Source organism: Entelurus aequoreus, linkage group LG01 (assembly GCF_033978785.1).
Source record: "Entelurus aequoreus isolate RoL-2023_Sb linkage group LG01, RoL_Eaeq_v1.1, whole genome shotgun sequence".
Taxonomy (NCBI): domain Eukaryota; kingdom Metazoa; phylum Chordata; class Actinopteri; order Syngnathiformes; family Syngnathidae; genus Entelurus; species Entelurus aequoreus.
Genome location: NC_084731.1, coordinates 47,367,507 through 47,391,712, shown reverse-complemented (window position 1 = coordinate 47,391,712; position 24,206 = coordinate 47,367,507). Strand labels below are relative to the sequence as shown.

At 37.7% G+C, this 24,206-nt stretch overlaps 1 protein-coding gene across 2 annotated transcripts; it reads left to right on the top strand.

The window, feature by feature from the left end:
* Positions 1 to 678: 678 nt before the first annotated feature.
* On the top strand, positions 679 to 23,185 carry nbl1 (NBL1, DAN family BMP antagonist). Of its 2 annotated transcripts, none has more exons than XM_062022408.1 (4): positions 679 to 977; positions 5,584 to 5,758; positions 12,120 to 12,231; positions 22,675 to 23,185. In XM_062022408.1, exons 2-4 carry the CDS (start codon positions 5,586 to 5,588, stop codon positions 22,948 to 22,950), a joined length of 561 nt encoding a protein of 186 aa, XP_061878392.1. In that variant the 5' UTR covers positions 679 to 977; positions 5,584 to 5,585; the 3' UTR covers positions 22,951 to 23,185. The 2 variants fall into 2 exon arrangements, with proteins under 2 accessions (XP_061878392.1, XP_061878310.1); XM_062022326.1 differs by having other exon boundaries at positions 5,578 to 5,758.
* The last annotated feature ends 1,021 nt before the right edge of the window (positions 23,186 to 24,206 follow it).

The window sequence follows — 24,206 nt, the reverse complement described above, 5'->3', positions numbered from 1 at the left end:
TGTGGCGAAATTATCTGCATTTGACCCATCACCCTTGATCACCCCCTGGGAGGCGAGGGGAGCAGTGAGCAGCAGCGGTGGCCGCGCCCGGGAATCATTTTTTGGTGATTCAACCCCCAATTCCAACCTTTGTTGCTGAGTGCCAAGCAGGGAGGTAATGGGTCCAATTTTTATAGTCTTTGGTATGACTCGGCCGGGGTTTAAACTCACGACCTACCAATCTCAGGGCAGACACTCTAACCACTTTGTGCCATCCATTTGCCTTTTTAAAGCATTACATGGATTCAATTCTTTAATATGTCAATACACTTCTCAATCAATCAATCAAAACTCCACATAGCAATGTTTTTTTGGCGAGGACAAATATTTTTCTGCCTTATTTGACATTTTTACCAGGACAAGATAACATATTACAAATGAAGTCACCAGAGAAACTCAGTACCGGTACATAAAATATTGAAGTGCTTTTTAGTTGTATTGTTCAGGTGTCCCTAATGGAGAGTCCCTGCATGCTTCATTTATGCTCATTTCAACGGTGCGTGTGCGTAAAAGTGTGGGTGCGTGTGCGTGCGCATGTGTGTGTGTGCGTGTTTAAAAAAAAGTGTGAGTAATCCGTGTTATCATCACCTGATCAGTCTCGCCTCGCCCCATTTTTTTTCTTTTTTTTTTCTTCGGACCTTCCAGCCAGCTGCTGGTGCGCAGCAGGATCTCCTTTGGATGTGAAACTTGTAAAAAGCTCAGGTTCGGAAAGTGGCAGAAAGCAAAGAAGGGGAGGGTCGCTGCGTGGATTTGTCCTGATGGAAGCTGCTGTGAAGATCTCCTCCTCATCCTCCTTAATCTCTCTCGGCCTGCGTGGATGATGACACGCGGATGGAGCACCATGGATTAGACAACGCTCCTTCATTTCCCTTTTAAACACGCATTTTTTTCAATCGAATTCGGAATACAAAGTGTTCAAGTTTGGAGGCGCAGCGACGGTAAGATCTGCGTGGACTTACTTTGTTTTTAAAGTGGTTGCGTCATCGCTTTTATTAGTTTGTTCAAGTTATTTCTTCGAGGAGATGGCTGCGCACATAAGGAGACATTATCATTTTAAATGTTCTATTGTTCATGTGGCGATCAACTCCATTATGTTGTGCAAATAACATTCTAAACTCGGAGTTTGAACCGTGCTGCACATAAAACGAGTGTTCAAAGGCTCCTGGGGCCATTTGTCCCCCAACATACACTGTAAATGCTCAAAATAATTATAGTAAGTAGTGTAAACTTAAAAAGTTGTTAAAAGTTGTACTTTCTTAAAAATGTTGAGTGTGAGTAACATTTTTCTTCTTTTTAAGTTTAATAAACTTGTTATTTTTGGTTAATATTAACTTGTTTGCAGATTATGTAACTGCTACTTAAAACAATTAACTCACAGTTACTTAAAACGCAGTGGATTGAACATAATTTTGTCTTATTTTGAAAGAACAAATCATTAAATCGAATCAAGAATGAATTAAGAATGAATCAATCGCATTATAGATTTGTATTGTTATTATACTCTGTGTGTGTATGTATATATAAATTATTACATACACGCACACACACACACACACGGAGGAATTGCTTTTATTTTGTAGCATTTGCGTGCACTTCCTCTTAAGGCAGCAAACACCAGGAAGAACATTTTTGAGTTGGCTTAATTGGTAAGTTTAATTCAATTATAATTTAATATAAACTCCAAATATTTACGATCCGATATACTCAAATATTTGAGTTTATGAATTCAAAAAATATTTAATATCACTTTTTTTGTGTTCTGCTTACTTTTACGGGTTTACAGTGTATAAAACATCCATAATGGCTAAAACATACAACGGTAATGGCCTATTGCAATTATATATTTCATTGTTTTATCATATTATTTACCTAAGTGGTTTTAGTGGCTTACAGCATGTTTAAAACACTTAATAGAACTTTTTTTTTTTTTTAAAGTGAGCCTCTCCTTCATAGAATATAATACAGGAGTGTCCAACTCATTTTCATCATCGGGCCCCTTGTAACAGGATGTGCCACATGATATTAATACATTATTTGATTATTGTATGCCAACAAACTGATGGAAAAAATGACTTTGCAAACAGAAGGCAAGGTGACAAGCAGAAAAAAGGCTAGAAATAGCTTATTGCGTCAAAAAATATTGAGTCAAGATTTTTTTACACATTTGACACAAATGAGGAAACAAGTTATTGAGACATTTCCGCCGTTTTGTGGGCCGTATAAGATGAAGCGGCGTTCCAAATGTGGCCCTCAGGCCTTGCGTTTGTCACCTGGGGTTATTATAGTTTTGGCCTCGACTATCACAAAATACTTTTTCTTGAGCAAATTAGTGACATTTTCCGCATAAAATAGCAACAAAAAATCGGTTTATTCTGACTTTTAACATAAGATATAGTACAGGGGTCCCCGAACTACAGTCCCAAGTTTAAAAAATTAAAAATTAAATTTTTGTAAATGTATTTTTTCTTTTTAAATCTGTCCTTCCTAATCCATTTTTTACCGCTTGTAACTCTCAGTGTCTCCTAGCCGCTCAGGCAAATCATATTGTCTAAAAATGCATTTTCCCATCGATAACGTGACATCCCTCTTGGCATATTTCTTTACTTTTGTGTCTCTGAAAATCCATTTATGTGCGTCTTAGTCATGTAAGTCATGCCGCAGTAAAACCTGTCAGTGAGGAGACATTTCTAATGTGTTTTCCATTTACTACACGGAGAAAAACTACAGTTTTATCTCCACATTTAAGGAATTTATATTATTGCAAAAAAATGAAAGTATGAACAAACAATTAGAATTGTGTTTTCTCTCTCTGACTTAAATGTACTAAATATGTAATAGCTTTGTCTCCAATGGAATACTTCCATTATACATGTCAATACTGTGTACACTGCATACAGAAGTACCTCTGTGTTTGCAGGCAATATGTTCCAAAAGTAGACAGAATCTTATGTAGTGTACTATACTGTAATTTAGTAGTGTAAATCCAATTATAATGGGAACACAAAACACATTTATAGAGAATAATTGTGGTTTTACGTGCATAAAACACATTGAAAATACATACAAATGACAGCTAGTATGAACTTTTAACATCACTTTTATCTAGGGGTATGCCAACAAACTGATGGAAAAAAAATACTTTGCAATCAGAAGGCAAGGTGACAAGCAGAAAAAAGGCTTGAAAAAGCTTTTTGCGTCAAAAATATTAAGTTTTTTTACACATTTAACACAAATGAGGAAAAAAGTTATTGAGACATTTCCGGCGTTTTGTGGGCCGTATAAGATGAAGTGGGGTTCCAAATGTGGCCCTCAGGCCTTGCGTTTGTCACCTGGGGTTATCATAGTTTTGGCCTCGACTATTACAAAATACTTTTTCTTAAGCAAATTAGTGACATTTTCCGCACTGTATAGAAACATACAATTTGTTTATGCTGACTTTTGACAAAAGTTTAGTTTAGTCTTTATTTGAAGGGACGATGCACAGAAACATTAAGCTCAAAGACAGATATGTTCTGCTCATTTCCATCTGCAGTACCTGGCACCTAAATTAAAGAGATACAAAAAACATGCAATAAAATTATAACAATACAATTATACTATAGCATGTAATCAAATGAAGAAAAGTCATAAAATGCCCTTTCATTGACACATACTTATTATACAATAAAACCACCCCTCCTTTACATCATAACACATAGACAATACATGCTCTTGTTCACATCTTTCATCATTTGTAAAAACAACTATGATTTTAACAAGCACACCTTACAGCAAAATGTTGTCATGCATAAATATAATACACATTAAGTTGACATGTCAAACATAGTGCCCACCTGTGTAAGCAGCTTTGATTGCTCCAAATCCACTCTTTACTTTAATTGTGAATAATCTGTTGGACTTTTCAAGTTTGTTGTGAGATAGATGTAGTTTATGGGGAAAATGAGATTAAAAATGCAAAAAAAAAAAAAGTTATGAAAATGACTTTTTCTTTTGTCACCTATTTGTCACTTAGGCTACTTTTGCTTTTTTAAACGGGCCCACTCCATGACTTATTCTAAAAAGCTCTTTTGATAATTGCAAATAAACATTCAGGCCAAAAAACAAGGAGTTATGGGGGAAAAAGTAAAATATAAACAAAAAAAACACACATAGAAAACAAAAAATAGTATTCTGTAAGCAGGCACTGATCATTCACTCAATCAATCAATCAATCAATCAATCGATCAATCAATAGATCAGTCTGATTACACAAATAATGCAACAAGAGAAGTATTCCACACTTCTATTTTATTAAGTAAATCAAAATCAACAATATTATTTGCCTGTGAGGCTGGACATTTTTTAATGTTTTTATTTTATTTTTTATAAATGGCTGTGATGATAATGTCAATGAGGGATTTCTAATCACTGCTATGTTGGAACTCTTATTAATATTGACACTGTTGTTGATACTATTCATTTTTGTTTGACTACTTTTGGATTGCTTTGTGTCATGTTTGTGTGTCCTCTCTCAATTGCTCTGTCGATTGCTATTCTAAATATTTAGTTTTGGAATTGGAATTGTATTATTATGCAGCTGAGATAGGCTCCAGCACCCCCCGCGACCCCGAAAGGGACGAGCGGTAGAAAATGGATGGATGGATGGATGGATGGATGGTGTTATTGTGTATTATTTTGTTGGACCTATAAATAATTTAAAAAAAAATATATATATATATATATATAAACAAAAAATCAACAATATTATTTGTCCGTGAGGCTGGACAGGACATGTTTAAAAAAATATTAATTTAAAAATAAATACATAAATTAATAACTTATTTGGAACATGTTGAACAATTTTGCCCCATGAAGAAGCGGAGCTTGCCTTCTGCCGTCATTTAATAGTGGTATCAGTCACTGTGCTTCAATAGTTCTTCTTCGTACTTTGTGTGCACCATATGCTTGTACTCTATGTTAACACTCACTGTGCTTCAATGGTTCTTCTTTGTACTTTGTGTGCAAAATATGCTTATACCGTATCTTAACAGTCGCTGTACTTCAATAGTTCTTCTCTACACTTTGGAGCACCCTATGTTTATATAGTTTCTTCACAGTCACTGTGCTTCAATATCAATCAAAGATCAATCAAATATTATTCATATTATATAATGTGCTTCAAAAGTTCTTCTCTATACTTTTTGAGCACCATATGCTTACAGTTTTTTTTAAAGTCACTGTGCTTCAATAGTTCTTTTATATACTTTCTGAGCACCAAATATTTTATTTTAATTTTTTCAAACCAGCCAACCATTTGTACAATGTTTTTGGGAAATGTTAGGACACCCCCATCCAAAGCCTTAACTTCTTAAAAGAGCACCACCATAAATGGCAAAGAGGAAAAAGTGTGATGATAACCACAAAACCAAAACTTTATTATAAGGCTGCTCGGTACAACATGACAAGTGTTTTTGATCAAATATCAACTATTATGCACGTATCTCTGTCTAAGTGCACCGTTAGATAACTTTGGCTTGTGTTGCTGGGATCCTTTCTAAGGTGCAGTCATGTGGCAGAGCCTTCTCACTTGCTGCGCCCTGTTCGCTGTCTACGAAGCGGCGCCGCTCGCACACATCAACCGCCTGGCGCTGTTTCCTGACAAGAGTGCCTGGTGCGAGGCCAAGAACATCACGCAGATAGTCGGGCACACGGGATGTGAAGCTCGCTCCATTCAAAACAGGTCAGAAAAAAATCTAACTCGACTATTTCTTTACTTTTGTGTCTCTGAAAATCCATTTGTGTGCGTCTCTCCAAGTAAGTCATGCCGCAGTAAAACGTGTCAGTGAGGAGACATTTCTAATGTGTTTTCCATTTACTACATGCAGAAAAACTACAATATTATCTCCAGCTTTAAGGAATTGATATCATTGCAAAAAAATGAAAGTATGCACAAATAATTAGAATTGTGTTTTCTCTCCGTGACTTAAATGTACTAAATATGTAATAGCTTTGTCTCCAATGGAATACTTCTATTATACACGTCATTACTGTGTACACTGCATACAGAAGTACCTCGGTGTTTGCAGGCAATATGTTCCAAAGGTAGACGGAATATTATGTACTGTACTATACTGTAATGAAGTAGTGTAAATCCAATTATAATGTGAACACTAAACACATTTATAGAGAATAATTATGGTTTTACATGCATAAAACAAAGTGAAATGCATACAAATGACGACTAGTATGAACTTTTAACATCACTTTTATCTTGGGGTGAGTAGCGACAGGTGGGGCCCTAAATATTTGATCTTTTTCATAGTATTTGCTTATTATTATTATTAGATTCCTGAAGGGCACCCACCATGAAGCTAATGCCACATCCTCACGTACACACACTCCATATGTTTACATGCACTAAAAACAAAATATTAACTTATTTTGGTTGAAACTAGATTTTTATTTTTTTTAAACATTTTTAAAATATGTTTCTATGTAGCTTGTAATGTCTCCAAGATTTTACATGGAAACATCTTTGATAGTGTTGTTTTTTAATTATCTGATTAATGCAGATATCATAATATTATATCGTTATTATAGTTATAATTATTTGTGCATCTAATGGGGATTACACATTCCTAATATAACTAGGACCAAAATGATTCAATCGCTATATAAATGACATTTGTAAAGTTACAAAAGATTTAACGTTAGTATTATTTGCGTATGAAACAACAACGTTTTGTTCAGGAGAGAATACACAGAAGCTAATACAAATAATAACAGAAGAAATGAACAAATTAAAAAGATGGTTTAACAAAAACAGACTATCTTTGAATCTCAGTAAAACTAAAATAATGCTATTTGGTAACAGTAGAAGAGAAAGTCAAACACAAATACAAATAGACAGAATAGAAATTGAAAGAGTAAATGAAACCAGATTTCTAGGCATACAACATAAAGTAGCAAGAAACACGTTAATAGTGAATAAAGCAAAACATGTTCTAGACCAAAAATCACTTCATATTCTCTACTGCTCACTAGTGTTACCATATCTGAGTTATTATGTAGAAATATGGGGAAATAACTACAAAAGTACACTTCATTCATTAACGGTGTTACAAAAAAGATCAGTTAGAATAATACATAATGTTGGATATAGAGAACATACAAACCCTTTATTTATTGAATCAAAGATACTGAAATTCCACGACATAGTCAATTTGCAAACAGCTAAAATTATACACAAAGCAAACTATAACCTGCTACCTAAGAATGTACAACATTTCTTCTCAAAAAAAGAGGAGAAAAATTTAATTCAAAACATTCGTATGCACGTACAACACTTAAGACCTTCAGTATATCAGTATGTGGAATTAAATTATGGAATGGATTAAGCAAAGCAATCAAACAATGTACTAATATGATCCACTTCAAGAAACTCTTCAGACTTAAAGTGTTTACAAAGTACAAAGAAGAAGAACCATGATAAACATTCTGAATTTATTTCATCCATCCATTCATTTTCAAAATAATTTTACTCATCTCACCTTTTGAAATATAATTTACCTCACCGAGTATTATATATTTATTTATTTATTTATTTGTATTGTGATTACTTATGGAGTATATTGTGAATAAATTGAGAACAGGAAGTGAACAAAGGTTTTAACAACTGTTATGTAAAAGAAAAGGGGCAGGATTAAATAAGCTCTGCTTCTTCCTACTCCTTTTCGAACATGTTGAAAAGAGAAACTGGAAATTGTGATGTATCATGTTGTATGCTTGCATGTTCCAAATAAAAATAAACTCAAACTCAAAATAAACTCAAACTCAATATGACTCAAACTCAATATGACTCAAACAACCTTATTATTGAACATTGAAAGCAACATTTATTACATCTGTACTTTTATGAAATATTTCATAACTAAAGGATTCAAATGAAAGAAAACAATATTTAAATATTTACAAAAGCCCAGGCCATTATTATGTGGCCCACCTTTGGTGGTTCTGGCCCAAAACAACTGCATAGAGTGTTTATGCCAAGGCTACTGAATTCCATACTTTTATAGGGGCCGACAGAATTTTGTAAGTACTACCGGGTACCGATTCACATAAAATCACTTCACGTCACGTCCGGTTGCAGACGCCTTGAACGCCTGGCGGGTAAACAAGCACTCAGAGGGGACTCAGGCATACTGCCTCTCGGTAATGTTGCAATTTTCCTTGCCAACAAAGCAAGTATGCCTGATAGAAAACACGCAAATGTATTTTCCAAAATGCACTAGTTTGACACTAATATGCCATATACATGCTACTGATTAGCATATGTGATTTTACATGGCGACCTCTAAATTTGGTAATTAAAACTACAACTAAAATGAATGTTACAATGAAATAGCTGGTGTGTAATAAGTACGATACCTACAGTATAAACACTCTGTAGGGTGCAACAAAAAATTAGATTCTCTTCAATGCCAAAGACTACTTTCTGGCTAGGCAACACTCCGTAGCCTGTACACTACTGCCATCTAACATCTTGGAATTGCAACTACAAGCAAAGTCTACTTTATAAAACTTACAAATGAGACTCAAAAGGGTAAGAAAACAATATATAACAACTGTACAGCACAGTTATCATTATTGGATCTCTGTTTGATGTAAGAAAAATAATGTTTTGTTATTAAACAATTACATTTTTTTAATCAAATGGACACCTGAAAATTGAAAACCGCCATCGATTTCCACCTACCGGAAATTGGTAGCGTATCGATTGAAATGTAAAAGGCACCCATCCCTAATTTTACCTTTAATTGAAGACTTTTGTTGGCATTGAGAAGGTGCCAGTCTCATGGACGCCACCCTCGTACTTTGCGAGGAGTTCTTTCTAGAATTGAGTAGTGTTTCTCACCTTCCTCATTGAAGTGCTGGCACTCACAACTTTCTGTGGCCCCATGGTGAATTATTTAGTAGAGAGACTGAGTCACCAACATGTGGACTTTTTATTTTGGGTTCTCGGTGCTACAGAACAATATGCAGGCAAACAGACAAGTCTATGTGCAATGATTGGCTGAATAATGGCCAGGGGCAAAATGTTGACATTTGTGAAAAATCAAAAATACTGTACTTTTTTACAGAGTGCATGTAGCGTCCCAAATCTGTCACTTAACCAGAAACGACGATCGCAATACAGTACTGACCTTTTTCTTGTGTTAATTGTAAGGACTTCAGATGGTTCGAGCTTCAATGGGGCACTGAGCCCATGTTGGGGAAGTGTGCGTGCAGGCTTCCCAGCATGCCTTGGGTTCCTGTAGATCGCTATATGAGCGAGACAGTGGTTTAAGTTGACGACCCTGTGCTCTTTTCTGCTGTGTAGGTTTGCTAGGAGGCTACAGTATAAAAGCACTTCCTTATAGCAAGTTCAAGTTTTCTATTGACCATTTCCACACATACACATCATCGACCTGGTGACACAGAGGAGAAAGTTGGAAGCTAGTTCGCAAACAATCAAACAAGGAGTTATTGTGCTCATTGTAAGATAATGTTGATTAATAAAGCAAAGTCATTAAACAAGTGTCTTTTTTATCGCTAGATTGTTATTTCCTGTATTTTCATTGACCAAAAAAGGTCCACATATGTGCCACGACACAGTGGTTGGGAGTCACAGGTCGAGCTGACGCAGAAAAGTGGGATGGAATTGTTTTTTGACTCCTCACCGGCCACTTGTTGCTAGGCAGAATTCACAGGGCTCAAGCATACCTGAGACATCGGCCAATGAAAAAACAAATAGCAAATGCCAGTCCCGCCCACTCAGCTGTTGTTTATGTTGGTTATTTGTCCTCCATGAAAGCGGAGCTCTTTGCACGCAGCCATGATTCAGCATTGTTACTCGTGCCATCACTCCATAACACAACAAAGCATTAGTGCACTTTTTCCAACTTCTTGGATTATTTTGGATAATTGGTGTTTGCTTTCAATGTTCAAGGTGGCGGTTATTTTTAATCGTGGTCTTAATTATGATGCACATTGCCTTGATTTAGTGGATTATTTTGAGTTTATTATTATTTTTTTGCTGCAGCTGTTACATATACTGTAATATACATGGTAATTGGGATTTGTTATATAGTGTATATATTATATAAAAATATAATATAATATAATATATCAGTATATATTACATACCGTATATATAATATGTAAATATTACATATATGTTATATTTTACATTGCTACTATGGTACATTTTTAGTCTACTTAATACCTTCCGCCCGAATGCAGCTGAGATAGGCTCCAGCACCCCCCGTGGCCCCAAAAGGGACAAACAGTAGAAAATGGATGGATGGATAATACCTACATTATCCTTCCCATCCCTACCCTTTCCATCATTTGAAACTGAGCTACTGTGTCAGAACACTTTCCCTTATGGATCAATAAAGTTTGTCTAAGTCTAAGTCTAAGTATACAGTACAAATAAAATGAAATGCTTATATTTCACAATTAATATGACTGTAAGAGTGAAATAAAATTAGGTAAGCAACTTTGTTAAATGTATAAAATAATAGTTAAAGAAAATATATACAGTGAAGAATAAACTTGTTAAATTAAAGTTAAACATAATACACAAATACAAATTTATGTTTCTAGTTTTCAGGAATACAATGAAATGTATTGACAGCATTTTTACCACACAGTGCAACACGATGAGGCAAGTAGTTATGTTAGAAAATACATTAAAACATGTACAAAATAAACATACTGAAATAATTTCAAAATTATTTAAAAACAATGACTTCTTTAAGAAATAATAAAATGTTTATTTTCAGTTTCAGGACTAGAATAGCATGTACTGACAATAGATTTATTTGCACAGTGTAACAAAATGAGGGAAACAACTCTTAGAGTCAGAGAATAATAACAAATACAAAATAAAATGAAAATAAACCTAATAAATGTATGTAAAATATTATCCAATTTAAAAAAATATAAAGTTCATGATTTTGATATCAAAAATATAATTGATTTCAGTGTACAGTGCAATAATTGAACTGCACAATGCAACAAAATAAGGTAAGCAACTCTTAGAGCCATATAATAATAATAATAATAATTGTAATAGTAATAATAATAATGATAAAGAAATTACAAATATTTAAAATAAACCTAATTCGGTAATGTAAAAATATAAATATGACTTATAATAGTATTGATTAAGAAAAATAAATAAAAATTCATGTTTTTATTTTCAAGAATAGAATTGACTGCCTATATTGACAATTAATGTCACTGTACAGTGCAATCATTTCACTGCACAGTGCAACAAAATAAGGTAAGCAACTCTTACAGCCATAAAACAACAATTAAATGAGTAGCACTAATAATAATGATGAAAAAAGAAAATATCTTAAAATATAAAACTAATTAATTCATGTACAAATATAATAGTATTAACTAAAATGATGTGAAATTAATGTTGTTATTTTCAAGAATAGAAATAAGTGTCTATGTTGTTTCACTGCACAGTGAAAACATTAATGCAAGAAGGTTTGTAAGACAATTATTATTTTGGTTTCATTTCAAAATTAAAGATAAAAAATATATTGGAAAAAAATATAACACATAAAGTAAGTACATTAGGTTAAACTATTAACTAAATAAAAACATTACATTTATGTTTTTAATTTCAAAAACAGGATACAATGCCTTATATTGACAATTTCACTGTACAGTTTAAAAATGAAGATAAGAAGCTCTGTTAGAAAATGATTACTTTTAAATAAAACATCTAATAAAGGAATTTAATTAAATAGGCAGGTAAGAACTCTGTTAGAACTTTTTATTGACAAAATAATACATATATCTAAAAATATAAATATAAAAGGTTTTTAATTTAAAAAAAATATATCTATATGTATACATGTATAAGGTTGAAAGAAAACACTTCTAAAACAAACTCATTAAATGATGTTTAAAAAATAAATGATGTACTGTATATTAAATATATGTTTCATTATTTCTAGAAATGAAATCATCTATTATGTATAAAACACAAGGGGAAAATTTAAGTAAAGAAAATGACAACGTGGTCTGTCTCCTTGCAGAGCCTGTCTGGGCCAGTGTTTCAGCTACAGCGTCCCCAACACGTTCCCCCAGTCCACGGAGTCCCTGGTGCACTGTGACTCCTGCATGCCCGCCCAGACTCAGTGGGAAGTGGTAAGAGTTATTGCACGTTCAAAGTCAGCTCACATAGCCAGCGTGCTTTTTACTGCTGGCACACCAAAATGCTCGGCTGTGACGTTAATAGGTGGGCCCTGCAGTTCCTCTGCTTCCTGCTGGGAATGTTACCTTTTTAAACTCGTCCTCATGTTCGCTGGCCTTGTGGGGAGGAGGGCAGGGCGGCCATGTTTGTATGTACTGGTCACCTGTAGTCGTGTCTCAGTGGAAAACATTGCAGCTGTTACCTGATAGAGAAGTCACTTTGCTCCTTGTGTGTGTGTGTGTGTGTGTGTGTGTGTGTGTGTGTGTGTGTGTGTGTGTGTGTGTGTTCTTGTATTTCTACCCTTCTTGAGACATCAACAAGGAAAAGTACCTTCCATATGAGGACCGGTGAACAAGTTAGGACCGAAGTCATGGTCCCAATACGGAAAACCATTGCATCTAATAGAGAGCCAAATACTGGAGTCCGTGAACATTGCTCCAAAGTCAGGATTTCTTGTTGATTTGATGTGCATACAAAAGTAAACATTGACAGGTCCAAATGCAGCAATATATGATAAAACAAGACGGTAGCTAAAGAACGACTTCCCTATTCATGCCTGAAAAAACCCGCCAGGTGAACAGCTGATTTTAGGACTTCCGGTGCTGACGCTAAACAACCCGCGTCACGTATGACTATCATTATGAGAGGAGCGCTCTGCTCTTTTTAGGAACCTACTTCAAAAATGCTCGTTAAAGATCCTTTATGTGACAAGAGCACTCTGTTGTTTTCAGTTAGCTTCTACAGCTGGGTTGCCCAAAGTGCGGCACAGGGACCATCTGTGTTTTGTGAATCGTTTGTCATCGGCCTTAAGCACATTACAAAAAACAAAACATAGAGATTTCATTTGCACCCCTGGTAGTGAAATCTATCAAAATTAGGGTGGTCCCAAAAAGGAGGGATTCTTCACATTGACTCTGTGTCAATTTTAAAAGTGCTCCTCCTCTGGTCAACATATGAAATAACAAGTGTGTGTAAGAAATTGAAATGCGCCCCCTTTGGCCAAACTTAATTAAAAAAAATTAATAAATATGTATATAAAGACATACTGTAATAACTTGAAGTAAATAAAAAAGCAAAAAACAAATACATTCATTAAAAGCAGTCTTTTTCTCACAATGTGTCGACTTTTTTCTTATAAAATTGGGAACAATTTCTCATATTCTTTCTGTTTCTGTAATATTGTAATATTTTCTTGTAAAATGATTACTTTTTTATGTAAAATGATTACTTTTTTATGTAAAATTATTACTTTTTAATGCAAAATGGTGACATTTGTCATATAAAATTCTGACTTTTGTCATAATTTTGCCAAGTAAAATTCAGATTATTATTATAATATTGCCCAAATTGTTAAGTTTTCTTATAAAATTTTGACTATTGTCCAGTAAAATTACGACTCTTTTCATAAAATTGCCAACATTTTAAGCTTTTCTTGTAAAATTGCGACTGTTATTGAGTAAAATTCCAACTTTTATCATGATATTGCACAAATGTTCAGTTATTCTTGTAACATTTTGACTTGCGTTGAGTAAAATTACGACTTTTATTATAATACTCCCAAAATTCTACGTTTTTCTTGTGAAATTCCAACTCATTTTTCACAACATTTGCATAGTATGCATATATTATTAATGTTGTAAATACACATCTTTATATATCTACAAAAGGTGGTCCTAAGGAGGTAGGCATTTTTCGGAGGTATCCAGAAGGTAACAAATACAAGAATGTGTGTGCGTGTGCGTGTGCGGGGGCGTGTGCGTGTGCGTGTGTGTGTGTGTGTGTGTGTGTGTGTGTGTGTGTGTGTGTGTGTGTGCATGTGACAGAGAATCCAAGCCCAACTCACTTTTAATTAGCCTCAAATGGATGTTTATGTTGGTAGTTATGATTATTGTTGCATGACTTTAACTGTGGCTGGAAATAACAAAGTCAGTTCTCATGAAAGAGGATACGACTGGAAGCAGCTCGATCCCGATGAAAGTGCTGACTGATCGCTTTCAATGCAAACAGCGAAGGCGACGTTGTGTGAGGTCTGGAGCTCCCGCTTAGCTTGTGCAACATCTCCCACTTGATAGGAATTTATACCGAGGAATGGCTCCACACCAAATATTCTAGGGGAAAAAGTCTTTTGAGGCTCCAGATAAAGAAAGGCCGTTCAAAGTGTGGCCCCGCAGGCCGCTTTCTTTTTTTTGGGGCTTTGGGCATATTGTAATAAAAAGATGAATTCATTGTTTATGATGTATTGTCAGATATCATCTTCTCTGTCACATATGGCTGAGATGTGGATGTTTTTTTCAATCAAAATGGCCCTCGTCCTTCCATTTTTTGGTATGTGACCCTTGCTGCAAAAAGTTCTCACACAATGTCAAGAAAAGCAGCCTTCACTACACATCTTAAAATGCAGCATTTCCAATACATTATTGTGGGACCTTATTATTATTATTGTTATTTCAGATGATTGAAAAATAGCTTATAGTAATACTTTACTTAATACAAGTTTAGGATGTCTGTTCATACAGGTTGTCTCGAATTGAAAGCCTTTTAAGAGTATTGTCTTCAAAACACTTTAAAACTGAACACACATGACATATGTTAATGTAACTTATATGACATTAGATAACTTTTATGTGACTTTCTAACATAAAAGAAATGCTTTAAAGGTTGATGCCATACAATTTCACTGTACAGTGCAAAAATTAAGGTAAAAAGCTCTGTTAGAATTTAACTTTAAAATATTGTTTTAAAATACAAAAAAATATATTGTATTCCATCCATCCATTTTCTACCACTTGTCCCGTTTGTGGTCGCGGGGGTGCTGGAGCCTATCTCAGCTGCAGTCGGGCGGAAGGCGGGGTACACCCTGGACAAGTCGCCACCTCATCGCAGGGCCAACACAGATAGACAGACAACATTCACATTCACATTCACACACTAGGGCCAATTTAGTGTTGCCAATCAACCTATCCCCAGGTGCATGTCTTTGGAGGTGGGAGGAAGCCGGAGTACCCGGAGGGAACCCACGCAGTCACGGGGAGAACATGCAAACTCCACACAGAAAGATCCCGAGCCCGGGATTGAACTCAGGACTACTCTTGACTTTCGTATTGTGATTTAAAAGAATAAATATTAAATATTTTTAAATAAAGATATTTTTAAATTAAGATAAAAAGTTGTGTTAAGAATTTTTTTTTTTTTTTTTTAAATTAGGTTAAAAAAAACAACAACAAAAAACATTACATTTGTTTCATTTGTGTAGAAATTAAACTATTGAATGTTTTCAAAAACACAATAACTTCTCTGTGACATTTCAACATAAAATAAATGCTTTTAAAACATTTGCGCAAGCTTGAAGCTAATTTTCTTTGGTTATGCAATACAATTTCACTGTACAGAGTCAACATTAAGGAAAGAAGCTATGTTAGGACACACACACACACACACACACACACACACACACACACACACACACAGAGACACACATACACACACACACACCCACAGACACACACACGTGCACACATATAATTAATATTTATATTATGAATATATATATATACATATATATATATATATATATATATATATATATATATATATATATATATATATATATATATATATATATATATATATATATATATATATATATATATATATATATGTCTTAATTAGATTATCCAAAAAATAGTGCTCGATACCGTGGTAGAGCGCAATATATGTATGTGTGGGAAAAAGAGATGAAGTAGTCTTGTGATTTTTTCCTACACATACATATATATATATATATATGTAATGAGTATGATGCTTTTAAAAATATAAAATATATTTTAGTTAAAAATAATACACGTTTGTATATTTTTGAATTAGGATCAAAAGTTATGTCAGAAAAAATCTACAACATAGACTAATTAAATTAGGTGAACAAAAATTACGAATAAAGATATTACATTTGTTTCATTACTATAGAAATTAAATTATTAAGTTTTATTACGTTGTATTGTATTTAGTTTAAAAAATAGAATAACTTACAACAATCAAAGAAATGCTTTAAAACAAATGCGCTAGCTCAATGCTAATTTAGGTTGGATATGCAATTTAGTGTAAAAAATAAGGGAAGAAACTTTTTTAAAATTTTGTATGAACATTTTAAAAAAATGTATTATATATGCTATATTCCATCCATCCATCTTCTTCCGCTTATCCGAGGTCGGGTCGCGGGGGCAGCAGCCTAAGCAGGGAAGCCCAGACTTCCCTCTCCCCAGCCACTTCGTCCAGCTCCTCCCGGGGGATCCCGAGGCGTTCCCAGGCCAGCCGGGAGACATAGTCTTCCCAACGTGTCCTGGGTCTTCCCCGTGGCCTCCTACCGGTTGGACGTGCCCTAAAAACCTCCCGAGGGAGGCGTTCGGGTGGCATCCTGACCAGATGCCCGAACCACCTCATCTTGCTCCTCTCGATGTGGAGGAGCAGTGGCTTTACTTTGAGCTCCCCCCGGATGGCAGAGCTTCTCACCCTATCTCTAAGGGAGAGCCCCGCCACCCGGCGAAGGAAACTCATTTCGGCCGCCTGTACCCGTGATCTTGTCTTTTCGGTCATGACCCAAAGCTCATGACCATAGGTGAGGATGGGAACGTAGATCAACCGGTAAATTGAGAGCTTTGCCTTCCGGCTCAGCTCCTTCTTCACCACAACGAACCGATACAGCGTCCGCATTACTGAAGACGCCGCACCGATCCGCCTGTCGATCTCACGATCCACTTTTCCCTCACTCGTGAACAAGACTCCTAGGTACTTGAACTCCTCCACTTGGGGCAGGGTCTCCTCCCCAACCCGGAGATGGCACTCCACCCTTTTCCGGGCAAGAACCATGGACTCGGACTTGGAGGTGCTGATTCTCATCCCAGTCGCTTCACACTCGGCTGCGAACCGATCCAGTGAGAGCTGAAGATCCTGGCCAGATGAAGCCATCAGGACCACATTATCTGCAAAAAGCAGAGACCTAATTTAGCAGCCACCAAACCGGATCCCCTCAACGCCTTGACTGCGCCTAGAAATTCTGTCCATAAAAGTTATGAACAGAATCCGTGACAAAGGGCAGCCTTGGCGGAGTCCAACCCTCACTGGAAACGTGTCCGACTTACTGCCGGCAATGCGGACCAAGCTCTGGCACTGATCGTACAGGGAGCGGACAGCCACAATCAGACAGTCCGATACCCCACACTCTCTGAGCACTCCCCACAGGACCTCCCGAGGGACACGGTCGAATGCCTTCTCCAAGTCCACAAAGCACATGTAGACTGGTTGGGCAAACTCCCATGCACCCTCAAGGACCCTGCCGAGAGTATAGAGCTGGTCCACAGTTCCACGACCAGAACGAAAACCACACTGTTCCTCCTGAATCCGAGGTTCGACTATCCGGCGTAGCCTCCTCTCCAGTACACTCGAATAGACCTTACCGGGAAGGCTGAGGAGTGTGATCCCACGATAGTTGGAACACACCCTCCGGTTCCCCTTCTTAAAGAGAGGAACCACCACCCCGGTCTGCCAATCCAGAGGTACCGCCCCCGATGTCCACGCGATGCTGCAGAGTCTTGTCAACCAAGACAGCCCCACAGCATCCAGAGCCTTAAGGAACTCCGGGCGGATCTCATCCACCCCCGGGGCCTTGCCACCGAGGAGCTTTTTAACTACCTCAGCAACCTCAGCCCCAGAAATAGGAGAGCCCACCACAGATTCCCCAGGCACTGCTTCCTCATAGGAAGACGTGTCGGTGGGATTGAGGAGGTCTTCGAAGTATTCCTTCCACCGATCCACAACATCCGCAGTCGAGGTCAGCAGAACACCATCCGCACCATACACGGTGTTGACAGTGCACTGCTTCCCCTTCCTGAGGCGGCGGATGGTGGTCCAGAATCGCTTCGAAGCCGTCCGGAAGTCGTTTTCCATGGCCTCGCCAAACTCCTCCCATGTCCGAGTTTTTGCCTCCGCGACCGCTGAAGCCGCACACCGCTTGGCCTGTCGGTACCTGTCTGCTGCCTCCGGAGTCCCATGAGCCAAAAGAACCCGATAGGACTCCTTCTTCAGCTTGACGGCATCCCTCACCGCCGGTGTCCACCAACGGGTTCTAGAATTACCGCCACGACAGGCACCAACTACCTTGCGGCCACAGCTCCAATCAGCCGCCTCGACAATAGAGGTGCCGAACATGGTCCACTCGGACTCAATGTCAAGCACCTCCCTCGTGACATGTTCAAAGTTCTTCCGGAGGTGGGAATTGAAACTCTCTGACAGGAGACTCTGCCAGACGTTCCCAGCAGACCCTCACAATGCGTTTGGGCCTGCCAGGTCTGTCCGGCATCCTCCCCCACCATCGCAGCCAACTCACCACCAGGTGGTGATCGGTAGAAAGCTCCGCCCCTCTCTTCACCCGAGTGTCCAAAACATGAGGCCGCAAATCCGATGACACAACTACAAAGTCGATCATGGAACTGCGGCCTAGGGTGTCCTGGTGCCAAGTGCACATATGGACACCCTTATGCTTGAACATGGTGTTCGTTATGGACAATCTGTGACGAGCACAAAAGTCCAATAACAAAACACCACTCGGGTTCAGATCCGGGCGGCCATTCTTCCCAATCACACCTCTCCAGGTTTCACTGTCGTTGCCATATGCTATATTCCAAAATATAAATATAAAATATTTTTAGTTTAAAAATATACTTTTAAATTAGGATACAAAGTTATGTTGGAATTTTTTTTTAAAACATATATTAATTTAATTAGGTTTGAAAAAAATACCCAACTAAATGAAGACAATTACATTTATGTTTCGTTATAATAGAAATTAAATTATATATATTTTTTAAATTACAGTAACTTCTCTGCCACATACCATCATAAAATAAACACATTAAAACAAATGTTCTAGCTCGATGACAATTTGTCTTAGCTCGATGACAATTTACGGGCTACAAATTAGCATTAGTATTTAACATGGGCTCTCCAACACCTCCACATTTGGTCATTAAAACTATACCTAAGATGCACCTTACAACCAATCAGCTGGTGTGTAATTAGAACAATACTTACAGGCCTACTGAAATGAATTTTTTTTATTTAAACGGGGATAGCAGATCTATTCTATGTGTCATACTTGATCATTTCGCGATATTGCCATATTTTTGCTGAAAGGATTTAGTATAGAACAACGACGATAAAGATTGCAACTTTTGGTATCTGATAAAAAAAAGGCTTGCCCCTACCGGAAGTAGCGTGACGTAGTCAGTTGAACATATACGCAAAGTTCCCTATTGTTTACAATGATGGCCGCATGAAGTGAGAGAGATTCGGACAGAGAAAGCGACAATTTCCCCATTAATTTGAGCGAGGATGAAAGATTTGTGGATGAGTAAAGTGCAAGTGAAGGACTAGTGGGGAGTTGAAGCTATTCAGATAGGGAAGATGCTGTGAGAGCCGGGGGTGACCTGATATTCAGCTGTGAATGACTACAACAGTAAATAAACACAAGACATATATATACTCTATTAGCCACAACACAACCAGGCTTATATTTAACATGCCACAAATTAATCCTGCATAAAAACACCTGCGTGTTTGTTATGCTAGCTTCTAGCTCCTCTGCTAGCTCCTAGCTCCATAGAACACGCCAATACAATTCAAACACCTGATCAACACACACAATCACTCAGCCCAAAAGACCGTTCACCTAACCCAAGGTTCATAAAGCTTATATATTTTTAAAAAGTTACGTACGTGACGCGCACGTACGGTACGGTACGTGTTATGCTAGCTCCTAGCTCCTATGCTAGCTCCTAGCTCCATAGAACACGCCAATACAATTCAAACACCTGATCAACACACACAATCACTCAGCCCAAAAGACCGTTCACCTAACCCAAGGTTCATAAAGCTTATATATTTTTAAAAAGTTACGTACATACGCAAAAAACAGTTGCGCACATACGGTCAAGCGATCAAATGTTTAGAAGCCAAAGCTGCATACTCACAGTAGCACGTCTGCGTCTTTGTCATCCAAATCAAAGTAATCCTGGTAAGAGTCTGTGTTGTCCCAGTTCTCTACAGGCGTCTGTGTATCGAAGTCAAAAGTCCTCCTGGTTAGAGTCTCTGTTATCCGAGTTCTTCCATCTTGACTGCATCTTTCGGGAATGTAAACAAAGAAGCGCCGGCTGTGTACTGTTGTGGCTGACTACGTTCGAAAAATACGTCCATTTCGCACCGACAACTTTCTTCTTTGCTTGCTCAGCTTCCTTCTTCATAATGCAATGAACATGATTGAAACAGATTCACGAACACAGATGTCCAGAATACTGTGGAATTATGAAATGAAAACAGAGCTTTTTCGTACTGGCTTCAATGTGGAAGGCATACCCGTGTTCGCCGGTCTACGTCACGCGCATACGTCATCCTCAGAGGCGTTTCGAACCGGAAGTTTAGCGGCAAATTTAAAATGTCACTTTATAAGTTAACCCGGCCGTATTGGCATGTGTTATAATGTTAAGATTTCATCATTGATATATAAACTATCAGACTGCGTGGTCGGTAGTAGTGGGTTTCAGTAGGCCTTTAAAGGCCTACTGAAATGATTTTTTTAAATTTAAACGGGAATAGCAGATCCATTCTATGTGTCATACTTGATCATTTCGCGATATTGCCATATTTTTGCTGAAAGGATTTAGTAGAGAAAATCGACGATAAAGTTCGCAACTTTTGCTCGCTGATAAAAAAAAAGCCTTGCCTGTACCGGAAGTAGCGTGACGTCACAGGAGCTAGTATTCCTCACAATTCCCCATTGTTTACAATGGAGCGAGAGGGATTCGGACCGAGAAAGTGATGATTACCCCATTAATTTGAGAGAGGATGAAAGATTCGTAGATGAGGAACGTTACAGTGAAGGACTTGAGAGACAGTGATGGACGTATCTTTTTTCGCTCTGACCGTAACTTAGGTACAAGCTGGCTCATTGGATTCCACACTCTCCTTTTTTTATTGTGGATCACGGATTTCTATTTTAAACCACCTCTCGGATACTATATCCTCTTGAAAATGAGAGTCGAGAACGCGAAATGGACATTCAGTGCCTTTTATCTCCACGACAATACCTCGGCGAAATGCTTTAGCTACAAGCTAACGTGATAGCATCGTGCTTTAACTGCATATAGAAACACAAAAATAAACCCCTGACTGGAAGGATAGATAGAAAATCAACAATACTATTAAACCGTGGACATGTAAATACACGGTTAATGCTTTCCAGGCTGGCGAAGGTTAACAATGCTGTGCTAACGACGCCATTGAAGCTAACTTAGCAACTTAGCAACGGGACCTCACAGAGCTATGCTAAAAACATTAGCTCTCCACCTACGCCAGCCAGCCCTCATCTACTCATCAACACCCGTGCTCACCTGCGTTACAGCGATCGGCAGAAGGACGAAGGACTTCACCCGATGCGTTTGGCGGCCCGGAGACGTAGGAAGTCAAGGTGAGGTCGGCGGCTAGCGCGGCTAGCGCGGCTAGCGCTCCAACAAAGTCCTCCTGGTTGTGTTGCTGTAGTCCGCTGCTAATACACCGATCCCACCTACAACTGTCTTCTTTGCAGCCTTCATTGTTCATTAAACAAATTGCAAAAGATGTCCAGAATACTGTGGAATTATGAAATGAAAACAGAGCTTTTTGTATAGGATTCTACGGGTACCATAACTTCCGTTACTCTGACTTCGTCACACGCATACGTCATCATACCGCGACGTTTCAGCCGGATATTTCCCGGGAAGTTTTAAATGTCACTTTATAAGTTAACCCGGCCGTATTGGCATGTGTTGCAATGTTAAGATTTCATCATTGATGTATAAACTATCAGACTGCGTGGTCGGTAGTAGTGGGTTTCAGTAGGCCTTTAAAGCATAAGCACTTTGTAAGAAAAAAAAAACTGAATGACAAAGACTACTTCCTGACTACAGCAACACACATCGGAAATGGAATAAAAAGAATGCATATGCTTGCCAATAAGACTCACAAGTGTGAGAAAACAAGATATGACAACGAAACAATAACTTATTTTCTATCCAGCATGCAGAGCCCACGTCAGTACAACAACAGATCACTTCATCAGAACTTGTCCAACATTGCACACCACAAAATAAGTCCAAAGTTTGTATTATTAGTGCTGATATCGGTACAAGGCTGCAATATAAGTATCGCATTGGCTGTGAAAAAGTTGTATCAACACTCTGCCATATATGTATTAATTTCATAGATAAAGTTTGTGTTGACATGGGTGTGTTTTAATAGTGTACTAGTTTAAATGTACATTCAGTGCGTGCCTGTGTGTGTGTGCGTGTGTGTGTGTGTGTGTGTTCACACAGGTGACTCTGGACTGCCCAGGTAACAACGAGACTCCCCGCGTGGACAAGCTGGTAGAGCGGATCTTCCACTGCAGCTGCCAGTCGTGCAGTAAGGAAAGTGTCCAGGATGGCGCGACCATGGAGTTGTATGCAGACAACAGCCTGGAGACGCCATCTTTACCCGACACCCTCATGGAGGCTCAGTCCCGCCCGCCTCCCCCCAGCCCAGATAGCCACTCCACGCACAGTCACACACACCATCACCACCCACTTCCACACACATCAGACGGAGGGTAGATTTGACCTTTGACCCCTCTCCCCCTAGAAGAAGATTTTCTCCTTTTTTACGTGTGACCATATGGTTTCACTTGTGCATTTGCAAAGTCTTTTCATTCAATAAAACGTCATTGTTGATATTCCTGTAAACACACCAGCCTATAAATGCAATGCTCTCTGCTTGTTTGCATGTGTATCTATTCACAACATCAGCTTATTTTAATCTGCAATAAATTATCTTGTTCTGGTAACTCTACTTGAGCCAAGTCGGTTTTTATTGGACCCCACAGCCTGATAGCCAAAACTGCATATTTAAGTTTATAGATAATAATTCAATTATATATCTGTTGCCCATAATTACAGAGCAAAATTAACAATTTAACATGTCATGCTTACAACCTCCATTAGAGGACGCCAAACACTATGCAATTGCGGATGGCACAAACACAATGGGCAAAGGCTGCAGATGTACTGTGTAAATAGTATATTCATTCTAAAGCTGTCAAAATGTAATAGTTAACTCATGATTAATCACAAAAAAATGATCAAATTAATCATGTACACACTTAGATTAATCATGTAATTATTTATTTTTTTACCGTACATGATGTTTAACCTTGGGTGTCAAATTCATTTTAGCTCAGGGGCCTCATGGAGGAAAATCTGTGACCACGCGGGCAGGACTATTAAAGTCATGGCATTAAAACTAAAAAATAAAGACAACTTCAGATTGTTTTCTTTGTCTTACTTTGGCCAAAAATAGAACAAACAAGTTCTGAAAATATTACAATAAAAATATAGAAAAAAATACCGGCAGCGGTAAAGTTTAGATCCATGACGGAAAGAAGAAAGTGAACGAATGTTTATAACTGAATACATTTACATATGCATATTTGTATTATTTTTTTAAATTAAGTAACGTTTATGACAACCTTTTTTCAAAACACAATATAGAATGTGAGATATAACAGGATAATGCATACATTTATCATTTGTTTTCAAAACGGTTACAAAAAAGTGGGACCCCAAAAATTTACTGTGGGACCCCATTTTTATGACTTGATGAGGTCCCATTTTGAAAATTCCTAGCGCCAACACTGATGGAGCATTGGTGCGTGCAAAACAGCAGCAGTTCTAATACTAATCAAATATTATCCCGGGGGCCATAGATACTTCATTGGCGGGCCGCATTTAGCCCACGGGCTTTGACTTTGACACCCCTGCTTTAACCGCTATTCGGTCAGTGTTTAGATGAAAACATATGTCCGTACAAATAT

Bases quoted from the DNA above. Each gene is read 5' to 3' on its own strand.
- nbl1 (XM_062022408.1), top strand. From the start codon at position 5,586: ATGTGGCAGAGCCTTCTCACTTGCTGCGCCCTGTTCGCTGTCTACGAA. The intron at 5,759-12,119 runs GTCAGAAAAAAA...GTCTCCTTGCAG, and splicing joins GCTCGCTCCATTCAAAACAG to AGCCTGTCTGGGCCAGTGTT. The intron at 12,232-22,674 runs GTAAGAGTTATT...GTGTTCACACAG, and splicing joins CCCAGACTCAGTGGGAAGTG to GTGACTCTGGACTGCCCAGG.